The following is a 12,493-nucleotide window of genomic DNA, read 5'->3' as shown; positions in this document are numbered from 1 at the left end:
CTACACGTACACATGCCTTACATCCTCGATAAAAACTTTTCACTGCTTCTAACAACTTGTCTCTCACACCATATATTCTTAATACCTTCCACAGAGCATCTCTATCAACTCTATCATATGCCTTCTCCAGATCCATAAATGCTACATACAAATCCATTTGCTTTTCTAAGTATTTCTCACATAAATTCTTCAAAGCAAACACCTGATCCACACATCCTCTACCACTTCTGAAACCACACTGCTCTTCCCCAATCTAATGCTCTGTACATGCCTTCACCTTATACCTCTGTAATTTGAACACTCACTCTTATCCCCTTTGCCTTTGTAAAATGGCACTATGCACGCATTCCGCCAATCCTCAGGCACCTCACCATGAGTCATACATACATTAACTAACCTTACCAACCAGTCAACAATACAGTCACCCCCTTTTTTAATAGATTCCACTGCAATACCATCCAAACCTGCTGCCTTGCCGGCTTTCATCTTCCGCAAAGCTTTTACTACCGCCTCTCTGTTTACCAAATCATTTTCCCTAACCCTCTCACTTTGCACACCACCTCGACCAAAACACCCTATATCTGCCACTCTATCATCAAACACATTCAACAAACCTTCAAAATACTCACTCCATCTCCTTCTCACATCACCACTACTTGTTATCACCTCCCCATTAGCGCCCTTCACTGAAGTTCCCATTTGCTCCCTTGTCTTACGCACTTTATTTACCTCCTTCCAGAACATCTTTTTATTCTCCCTAAAATTTAATGATACTCTCTCACCCCAACTCTCATTTGCCCTCTTTTTCACCTCTTGCACCTTTCTCTTGACCTCCTGTCTCTTTCTTTTATACATCTCCCACTCAATTGCATTTTTTCCCTGCAAAAATCATCCAAATGCCTCTCCCTTCTCTTTCACTAATAATCTTACTTCTTCATTCCACCACTCATTACCCTTTCTAATCAACCCACCTCCCACGCTTCTCATGCCACAAGCATCTTTTGCGCACTCCATCACTGATTCCCTAAATACATCCCATTCCTCCCCCACTCCCCTTACTTCCATTGTTCTCACCTTTTTCCATTCTGTACTCAGTCTCTCCTGGTACTTCCTCACACAAGTCTCCTTCCCAAGCTCACTTACTCTCACCACCCTCTTCACCCCAACATTCACTCTTCTTTTCTGAAAACCCATACAAATCTTCACCTTAGCCTCCACAAGAAAATGATCAGACATCCCTCCAGTTGCACCTCTCAGCACATTAACATCCAAAAGTCTCTCTTTCGCACGCCTGTCAATTAACACGTAATCCAATAACGCTCTCTGGCCATCTCTCCTACTTACATACGTATACTTATGTATATCTCGCTTTTTAAACCAGGTATTCCCAATCACCAGTCCTTTTTCAGCACATAAATCTACAAGCTCTTCACCATTTCCATTTACAACACTGAACACCCCATGTATACCAATTATTCCCTCAACTGCTACATTACTCACCTTTGCATTCAAATCACCCATCACTATAACCCGGTCTCGTGCATCAAAACCACTAACACACTCATTCAGCTGCTCCCAAAACACTTGCCTCTCATGATCTTTCTTCTCATGCCCAGGTGCATATGCACCAATAATCACCCATCTCTCTCCATGAACTTTCAGTTTTACCCATATTAATCGAGAATTTACTTTCTTACATTCTATCACATATTCCCACAACTCCTGTTTCAGGAGTACTGCTACTCCTTCCCTTGCTCTTGTCCTCTCACTAACCCCTGACTTTATTCCCAAGACATTCCCAAACCACTCTTCCCCTTTACCCTTGAGCTTCGTTTCACTCAGAGCCAAAACATCCAGGTTCCTTTCCTCAAACATACTACCTATCTCTACTTTTTTCACATCTTGGTTACATCCACACACATTTAGACACCCCAGTCTGAGCCTTCGAGGAGGATGAGCACTCCCCGCGTGACTCCTTCTTCTGTTTCCCATTTTAGAAAGTTAAAAAATACAAGGAGGGAAGGATTTCTGGCCCCCCGCTCCCGTCCCCTCTAGTCGCCTTCTACGACACGCGAGGAATGCGTGGGAAGTATTCTTTCACCCCTATCCCCAGGGATAATATATATATATATATACATATACATACATACATACACATACATACGCACATATACACACACACACACATATACCTATATATACATATGAAAAATGTATATATATATATATATATATATATATATATATATATATATATATATATATATATATATATATATATATAGATTGGGGAAGAGCAGTGTGGTTTCAGAAGTGGTAGAGGATGTGTGGATCAGGTGTTTGCTTTCAAGAATGTATGTGAGAAATACTTAGAAAAGCAAATGGATTTGTATGTAGCATTTATGGATCTGGAGAAGGCATATGATAGAGTTGATAGAGATGCTCTGTGGAAGGTATTAAGAATATATGGTGTGGGAGGCAAGTTGTTAGAAGCAGTGAAAGGTTTTTATCGAGGATGTAAGGCATGTGTACGTGTAGGAAGAGAGGAAAGTGATTGGTTCTCAGTGAATGTAGGTTTGCGGCAGGGGTGTGTGATGTCTCCATGGTTGTTTAATTTGTTTATGGATGGGGTTGTTAGGGAGGTAAATGCAAGAGTCTTGGAAAGAGGGGCAAGTATGAAGTCTGTTGGGGATGAGAGAGCTTGGGAAGTGAGTCAGTTGTTGTTCGCTGATGATACAACGCTGGTGGCAGATTCATGTGAGAAACTGCAGAAGCTGGTGACGGAGTTTGGTAAAGTGTGTGGAAGAAGAAAGTTAAGAGTAAATGTGAATAAGAGCAAGGTTATTAGGTACAGTAGGGTTGAGGGTCAAGTCAATTGGGAGGTGAGTTTGAATGGAGAAAAACTGGAGGAAGTGAAGTGTTTTAGATATCTGGGAGTGGATCTGTCAGCGGATGGAACCATGGAAGTGGAAGTGGATCATAGGGTGGGGGAGGGGGCGAAAATTTTGGGAGCCTTGAAAAATGTGTGGAAGTCGAGAACATTATCCCGGAAAGCAAAAATGGGTATGTTTGAAGGAATAGTGGTTCCAACAATGTTGTATGGTTGCGAGGCGTGGGCTATGGATAGAGTTGTTCGCAGGAGGATGGATGTGCTGGAAATGAGATGTTTGAGGACAATGTGTGGTGTGAGGTGGTTTGATCGAGTAAGTAACGTAAGGGTAAGAGAGATGTGTGGAAATAAAAAGAGCGTGGTTGAGAGAGCAGAAGAGGGTGTTTTGAAATGGTTTGGGCACATGGAGAGAATGAGTGAGGAAAGATTGACCAAGAGGATATATGTGTCGGAGGTGGAGGGAACGAGGAGAAGAGGGAGACCAAATTGGAGGTGGAAAGATGGAGTGAAAAGGATTTTGTGTGATCGGGGCCTGAACATGCAGGAGGGTGAAAGGAGGGCAAGGAATAGAGTGAATTGGAGCGATGTGGTATACAGGGGTTGACGTGCTGTCAGTGGATTGAATCAAGGCATGTGAAGCGTCCGGGGTAAACCATGGAAAGCTGTGTAGGTATGTATATTTGCGTGTGTGGACGTGTGTATGTACATGTGTATGGGGGGGGGTTGGGCCATTTCTTTCGTCTGTTTCCTTGCGCTACCTCGCAAACGCGGGAGACAGCGACGAGGTATAAAAAAAAAAAATATATATTTTTTTTTCTTTTTTTTTTTATACTTTGTCGCTGTCTCCCGCGTTTGCGAGGTAGCGCAAGGAAACAGACGAAAGAAATGGCCCAACCCCCCCCCCATACACATGTACATACACACGTCCACACACGCAAATATACATACCTACACAGCTTTCCATGGTTTACCCCAGACGCTTCACATGCCTTGATTCAATCCACTGACAGCACGTCAACCCCTGTATACCACATGACTCCAATTCACTCTATTCCTTGCCCTCCTTTCACCCTCCTGCATGTTCAGGCCCCGATCACACAAAATCTTTTTCACTCCATCTTTCCACCTCCAATTTGGTCTCCCTCTTCTCCTCGTTCCCTCCACCTCCGACACATATATCCTCTTGGTCAATCTCTCCTCACTCATTCTCTCCATGTGCCCAAACCATTTCAAAACACCCTCTTCTGCTCTCTCAACCACGCTCTTTTTATTTCCACACATCTCTCTTACCCTTACGTTACTTACTCGATCAAACCACCTCACACCACACATTGTCCTCAAACATCTCATTTCCAGCACATCCATCCTCCTGCGCACATCTCTATCCATAGCCCACGCCTCGCAACCATACAACATTGTTGGAACCACTATTCCCTCAAACATACCCATTTTCGCTTTCAGAGATAATGTTCTCGACTTCCACACATTTTTCAAGGCTCCCAAAATTTTCGCCCCCTCCCCCACCCTATGATCCACTTCCGCTTCCATGGTTCCATCCGCTGACAGATCCACTCCCAGATATCTAAAACACTTCACTTCCTCCAGTTTTTCTCCATACAAACTCACCTCCCAATTGACTTGACCCTCACCCCTACTGTACCTAATAACCTTGCTCTTATTCACATTTACTCTCAACTTTCTTCTTCCACACACTTTACCAAACTCAGTCACCAGCTTCTGCAGTTTCTCACATGAATCAGCCACCAGCGCTGTATCATCAGCGAACAACAACTGACTCACTTCCCAAGCTCTCTCATCCCCAACAGACTTCATACTTGCCCCTCTTTCCAGGACTCTTGCATTTACCTCCCTTACAACCCCATCCATAAACAAATTAAACAACCATGGAGACATCACACACCCCTGCCGCAAACCTACATTCACTGAGAACCAATCACTTTCCTCTCTTCCTACACGTACACATGCCTTACATCCTCGATAAAAACTTTTCACTGCTTCTAACAACTTGCCTCCCACACCATATATTCTTAATACCTTCCACAGAGCATCTCTATCAACTCTATCATATGCCTTCTCCAGATCCATAAATGCTACATACAAATCCATTTGCTTTTCTAAGTATTTCTCACATACATTCTTCAAAGCAAACACCTGATCCACACATCCTCTACCACTTCTGAAACCGCACTGCTCTTCCCCAATCTGATGCTCTGTACATGCCTTCACCCTCTCAATCAATACCCTCCCATATAATTTACCAGGAATACTCAACAAACTTATACCTCTGTAATTTGAGCACTCACTCTTATCCCCTTTGCCTTTGTACAATGGCACTATGCACGCATTCCGCCAATCCTCAGGCACCTCACCATGAGTCATACATACATTAAATAACCTTACCAACCAGTCAACAATACATATATATATATATATATATATATATATATATATTCTTTCTTTCTTTTAAACTATTCGCCATTTCCCACGTTAGCGAGGTAGCTTTAAGAACAGAGGACTGGGCCTTTGTGGGATATCCTCACCTGGCCCCCCTCTGTTCCTCCTTTTGGAAAATTAAAAAAACGAGAGGGGAGGATTTCCAGCCCTCCGCTCCCTCCCCTTTTAGTCGCCTTCTACGACACGCAGGGAATACGTGGGAATATATCAGATAGATATATATATATATATATATATATATATATATATATATATATATATATATATATATATTTATTCAATATTATACTTAATTGCCGTTTCCTGCATCAGCAAGGTAGCGTCAGGAATATATATATATATATATATATATATATATATAAGAGGGGCAAGTATGAAGTCTGTTGGGATGAGAGAGCTTGGGAAGTGAGTCAGTTGTTGTTCACTGATGATACAGCGCTGGTGGCTGATTCATGTGAGAAACTGCAGAAGCTGGTGACTGAGTTTGGTAAAGTGTGTGAAAGAAGAAAGTTAAGAGTAAATGTGAATAAGAGCAAGGTTATTAGGTACAGAAGGGTTGAGGGTCAAGTCAACTGGGAGGTAAGTTTGAATGGAGCAAAACTGGAGGAAGTAAAGTGTTTTAGATATCTGGGAGTGGATCTGGCAGCGGATGGAACCATGGAAGCGGAAGTGGATCATAGGGTGGGGGAGGGGGCGAAAATCCTGGGAGCCTTGAAGAATGTGTGGAAGTCGAGAACATTATCTCGGAAAGCAAAAATGGGTATGTTTGAAGGAATAGTGGTTCCAACAATGTTGTATGGTTGCGAGGCGTGGGCTATGGATAGAGTTGTGCGCAGGAGGATGGATGTGCTGGAAATGAGATGTTTGAGGACAATGTGTGGTGTGAGGTGGTTTGATCGAGTAAGTAACGTAAGGGTAAGAGAGATGTGTGGAAATAAAAAGAGCGTGGTTGAGAGAGCAGAAGAGGGTGTCTTGAAATGGTTTGGGCACATGGAGAGAATGAGTGAGGAAAGATTGACCAAGAGGATATATGTGTCGGAGGTGGAGGGAACGAGAAGAAGTGGGAGACCAAATTGGAGGTGGAAAGATGGAGTGAAAAAGATTTTGTGTGATCGGGGCCTGAACATGCAGGAGGGTGAAAGGAGGGCAAGGAATAGAGTGAATTGGATCGAGGTGGTATACCGGGGTTGACGTGCTGTCAGTGGATTGAATCAGGGCATGTGAAGCATCTGGGGTATACCATGGAAAGCTGTGTAGGTATGTATATTTGCGTGTGTGGACGTATGTATATACATGTGTATGGGGGTGGGTTGGGCCATTTCTTTCGTCTGGTTCCTTGCACTACCTCGCACACGCGGGGGAAAAAAAAAAAAAAAACTTTCTAAAATGGGAAACAGAAGAAGGAGTCACGCGGGGAGTGCTCATCCTCCTCGAAGGCTCAGAGTGGGGTGCCTAAATGTGTGTGGATGTAACCATGATGTGAAAAAAGGAGAGATAGGTAGTATGTTTGAGGAAAGGAACCTGGATGTTTTGGCTCTGAGTGAAACGAAGCTCAAGGGTAAAGGGGAAGAGTGGTTTGGGAATGTCTGGGGAGTAAAGTCAGGGGTTAGTGAGAGGACAAGAGCAAGGGAAGGAGTAGCAATACTCCTGAAACAGGAGTTGTGAGAGTATGTGATAGAATGTAAGAAAGTAAATTCTCGATTAATATGGGTAAAACTGAAAGTTGATGGAGAGAGGTAAGTGATTATTGGTGCATATGCACCTGGGCATGAGAAGAAAGATCATGAGAGGCAAGTGTTTTGGGAGCAGCTGAATGAGTGTGTTAGTGGTTTTGATGCACGAGACCGGGTTATGGTGATGGGTGATTTGAATGCAAAGGTGAGTAATGTGGCAGTTGAGGGAATAATTGGTATACATGGGGTGTTCAGTGTTGTAAATGGAAATGGTGAAGAGCTTGTAGATTTATGTGCTGAAAAAGGACTGATGATTGGGAATACCTGGTTTAAAAAGTGAGATATACATAAGTATACTTATGTAAGTAGGAGAGATGGCCAGAGAGCGTTATTGGATTACGTGTTAATTGACAGGCGTGCGAAAGAGAGACTTTTGGATGTTAATGTGCTGAGAGGTGCAACTGGAGGGATGTCTGATCATTATCTTGTGGAGGCTAAGGTGAAGATTTGTATGGGTTTTCAGAAAAGAAGAGTGAATGTTGGGGTGAAGAGGGTGGTGAGAGTAAGTGAGCTTGGGAAGGAGACCTGTGTGAGGAAGTACCAGGAGAGACTGAGTACAGAATGGAAAAAGGTGAGAACAATGGAAGTAAGGGGAGTGGGGGAGGAATGGGATGTATTTAGGGAATCAGTGATGGATTGCGCAAAAGATGCTTGTGGCATGAGAAGAGTGGGAGGTGGGTTGATTAGAAAGGGTAGTGAGTGGAGGGATGAAGAAGTAAGAGTATTAGTGAAAGAGAAGAGAGAGGCACATGGACGATTTTTGCAGGGAAAAAATGCAATTGAGTGGGAGATGTATAAAAGAAAGAGACAGGAGGTCAAGAGAAAGGTGCAAGAGGTGAAAAAAAGGGCAAATGAGAGTTGGGGTGAGAGAGTATCATTAAATTTTAGGGAGAATAAAAAGATGTTCTGGAAGGAGGTAAATAAAGTGCGTAAGACAAGGGAGCAAATGGGAACTTCAGTGAAGGGCGCAAATGGGGAGGTGATAACAAGTAGTGGTGATGTGAGAAGGAGATGGAGTGAGTATTTTGAAGGTTTGTTGAATGTGTTTGATGATAGAGTGGCAGATATAGGGTGTTTTGGTCGAGGTGGTGTGCAAAGTGAGAGGGTTAGGGAAAATGATTTGGTAAACAGAGAAGAGGTAGTGAAAGCTTTGCGGAAGATGAAAGCCGGCAAGGCAGCAGGTTTGGATGGTATTGCAGTGGAATTTATTAAAAAAGGGGGTGACTGTATTGTTGACTGGTTGGTAAGGTTATTTAATGTATGTATGACTCATGGTGTGGTGCCTGAGGATTGGCGGAATGCGTGCATAGTGCCACTGTACAAAGGCAAAGGGGATAAGAGTGAGTGCTCAAATTACAGATTTATAAGTTTGTTGAGTATTCCTGGTAAATTATATGGGAGGGTATTGATTGATAGGGTGAAGGCATGTACAGAGCATCAGATTGGGGAAGAGCAGTGTGGTTTCAGAAGTGGTAGAGGATGTGTGGATCAGGTGTTTGCTTTGAAGAATGTATGTGAGAAATACTTAGAAAAGCAAATGGATTTGTATGTAGCATTTATGGATCTGGAGAAGGCATATGATAGAGTTGATAGAGATGCTCCGTGGAAGGTATTAAGAATATATGGTGTGGGAGGAAAGTTGTTAGAAGCAGTGAAAAGTTTTTATCGAGGATGTAAGGCATGTGTACGTGTAGGAAGAGAGGAAAGTGATTGGTTCTCAGTGAATGTAGGTTTGCGGCAGGGGTGTGTGATGTCTCCATGGTTGTTTAATTAGTTTATGGATGGGGTTGTTAGGGAGGTAAATGCAAGAGTTTTGGAAAGAGGGGCAAGTATGAAGTCTGTTGGGGATGAGAGAGCTTGGGAAGTGAGTCAGTTGTTGTTTGCTGATGATACAGCGCTGGTGGCTGATTCATGTGAGAAACTGCAGAAGCTGGTGACTGAGTTTGGTAAAGTGTGTGGAAGAAGAAAGTTAAGAGTAAATGTGAATAAGAGCAAGGTTATTAGGTACAGTAGGGTTGAGGGTCAAGTCAATTGGGAGGTGAGTTTGAATGGAGAAAAACTGGAGGAAGTGAAGTGTTTTAGATATCTGGGAGTGGATCTGTCAGCGGATGGAACCATGGAAGCGGAAGTGGATCATAGGGTGGGGGAGGGGGCGAAAATTCTGGGGGCCTTGAAGAATGTGTGGAAGTCGAGAACATTATCTCGGAAAGCAAAAATGGGTATGTTTGAAGGAATAGTGGTTCCAACAATGTTGTATGGTTGCGAGGCGTGGGCTATGGATAGAGTTGTGCGCAGGAGGATGGATGTGCTGGAAATGAGATGTTTGAGGAGAACGTGTGGTGTGAGGTGGTTTGATCGAGTGAGTAACGTAAGGGTAAGAGAGATGTGTGGAAATAAAAAGAGCGTGGTTGAGAGAGCAGAAGAGGGTGTTTTGAAGTGGTTTGGGCACATGGAGAGAATGAGTGAGGAAAGATTGACCAAGAGGATATATGTGTCGGAGGTGGAGGGAACGAGGAGAAGAGGGAGACCAAATTGGAGGTGGAAAGATGGAGTGAAAAAGATTTTGTGTGATCGGGGCCTGAACATGCAGGAGGGTGAAAGGAGGGCAAGGAATAGAGTGAATTGGAGCGATGTGGTATACCGGGGTTGACGTGCTGTCAGTGGATTGAATCAAGGCATGTGAAGCGTCTGGGGTAAACCATGGAAAGCTGTGTAGGTATGTATATTTGCGTGTGTGGACGTATGTATATACATGTGTATGGGGGGGGGGGGTTGGGCCATTTCTTTCGTCTGTTTCCTTGCGCTACCTCGCAAACACGGGAGACAGCGACAAAGTATAATAAAAAAAATATATATATATATATATATATATATATATATATATATATATATATATATATCTTTCTTTCTTTCAAACCATTCGCCATTTCCCGCGTTAGCGAGGTAGCGCCAAGAACAGAGGACTGGACCTTTTTTGGAATATCCTCAACTGGCCCCCTCTGTTCCTTCCCTTGGAAAATTAAAAAAAAAAAAAACTAGAGGGGAGGATTTCCAGCCCCCCGCTCCCTCCCCTTTTAGTCGCCTTCTACGACACGCAGGGAATACGTGGGAAGTATTCTTAATCCCCTATCCCCAGGTATAATATATATATATATATATATATGTATATATATATTCATTTCTTTTGCTTTGTCGCTGTCTCCCACGTTAGTGATGTAGCACAAGGAAACAGACAAAAGAATGGCCCAACCCACCCACATACACATGTATATACATACACGTCCACACACACAAATATACATACCTATACATCTCAATGTATAAATATATATACCCACACAGACATATATACCCATGTGCATAATTCATACTGTCTGCCTTACCTCCTAATTCACTTGTCCCTCAACCCTACTGAAACTAATAACCTTGCTCTTATTCACATTTACTCTCAGCTTTCTTCTTCCACAAACTATACCATACTCAGTCACCAGCTTCAGCAGTTTCTCATCCGAATCAGCCACCAGCGTTGTATCATCAGCGAACAACAACTGACTCACTTCCCAAGACCTCTCATCCACAACAAACTGCATACTTGGCCCTCTCTGCAAAATTCTTGCATTCACCTCCCTAACAACCCCATCCACAAACAAATTAAACAACAATGGAAACATCGTGCACCTCTGCCGCAAACCAACATTCACTGGGAACCAATCACTTTCCTCTCTCCCTACTCATATATATGCCTTACATCCTCGATAAAAACTTTTCACTGTTTCTAACAACTTACCTCCCACACCATATACTCTTAATTCCTTCCACAGAGCATCTCTATCATATACCTTCTCTAGATCCTTCCCTCCAGTTTTTACTTTTCGAAAAGAAGGAACAAAGAAGGGGACCAAGTGAGGATTTTTCTTCTAAGGCTCAGTCCTCTATTCTCAATGCTACCTTGCCAACATGAGAAATGGTGAATATGTGAACAAATGTGGCCTTTTTTTTTGTTTGTTTTCCTGGCGCTACCTTGCTGACGCAAGGGTTGGCAAAGCTATTTCTTGTGTTATGGGGTGGCACCAGGAATGGATGAAGGCAAGTGAGTATGAATATGTACAAGTGTATATATGTAGATGGCTATATATATGTATGTGTATATGTTGATATGTATATGTATGTATACATCTATGTATGGTCCTGTATGTATATATTTTTACTGATACAAGAGCTTATCTTTTGGGGAATGCTTACAGTTCAAATAAATTTACATTACAGTCGGTAGCTACTCACCTTCTGTCTCCACTCACATCCCATAACTCAACTTCAGCCTTAGTTGTCATACTCTTTACAGATACATTGGGAACTTCAAACTCAATAATCCGACAACCTTTTGTCGGTCGGTATTCACCACCTCCCACTTCTCCTGCTTCGCTTAGAAAGTTGGCTAAAGCTGTCTTACCACACTGAAACAGGAAAATTATTAAAAGCTAGACTTAAAATTTTCAAATCTAAACTTAAACATTATGAAGGATTACTGGAACTTTTGAAAATAAAAGGTATGGTGGTTGATGAAAATGCAACCATCCCTAACTTTATGTAGAATTATTATGTGCAACTTTGCTATTCTGCGAGGAACCTAGCTGTCTTTTTATAGTCACAGTTTTCTACTACGCAGGTTTATGCTGTAGAAAGTGGACCAAACCTTCCATGAGGGTTGGTGGGTGGGGTAAATGGGGTTCCATTTTCCTCTGTGTTTACTGGGTCGCTATATGTGATTTCTCTTTATGCAAGTTTTCACTAAACATAACCCCACCATGAAGTGAAGGATGGGTGTAATATAATGTACTGCATGTCTATGAATTAACAGACTAAATGATTTCCATTAGATGGTTACTAACTCAGCTTCTTATCTAACAATACGAGAACAAGGTCTAGAAGAAGAGGATAACCATGGGATGAAAAATACATGAATACATTTGATGACAAACATATAATGCCACCTATACACATAATAAGCCACTAATTTCCTTATCTACACCAACCAAAAATAGTTTGTAAAAACTCTACCCTATCCCATCATTTAAGAAACAATCCTGATATTTGTCTAAAAATTACAAAACCACATTCCTGACCTATTTAAATACCTAATAAGCTGGAGTATTCTGTGGGGCTTGGCTATGGATAGTGGTCAATGATACAAAGACTGATGCCAATTCACTAAAGTGGGACAGACAATTAAGAATAAAAACAAAGTTACGTGAAGTCAGTGGAGAGGTAACTTCTGATCAGTTAACCTTGATCAGGTAAGGTCAAGATAAAATTTGATTAGTTTAAGTCAGATCAAATCAAGCTAAGCTGGGTAACACTGCATAACTCATAATATATTTTCTGTGAACAGATTCTA

At 42.3% G+C, this 12,493-nt stretch overlaps 2 protein-coding genes across 2 annotated transcripts in view; both read right to left on the bottom strand.

Annotated features, from left to right (window-relative positions):
• Nucleotides 1-12,493, bottom strand: part of LOC139761891 (uncharacterized) — a 237,616-nt gene that overhangs the window by 213,805 nt on the left and 11,318 nt on the right. The gene's annotated exons all lie outside the window — the stretch shown is intronic.
• LOC139761888 (intraflagellar transport protein 22 homolog) overlaps nt 1-12,493 on the bottom strand; it is a 33,615-nt gene that overhangs the window by 16,676 nt on the left and 4,446 nt on the right. Inside the window, exon 4 of the mRNA XM_071686474.1 lies at nt 11,380-11,552. Within this exon, the coding sequence (XP_071542575.1) occupies nt 11,380-11,552 (173 nt within the window). The remainder of the gene's footprint in view (nt 1-11,379; nt 11,553-12,493) is intronic.

Source organism: Panulirus ornatus, chromosome 42 (genome assembly GCF_036320965.1).
Source record: "Panulirus ornatus isolate Po-2019 chromosome 42, ASM3632096v1, whole genome shotgun sequence".
Taxonomy (NCBI): Eukaryota; Metazoa; Arthropoda; class Malacostraca; order Decapoda; family Palinuridae; genus Panulirus; species Panulirus ornatus.
This window is presented reverse-complemented; position numbering and strand designations above follow the sequence as displayed.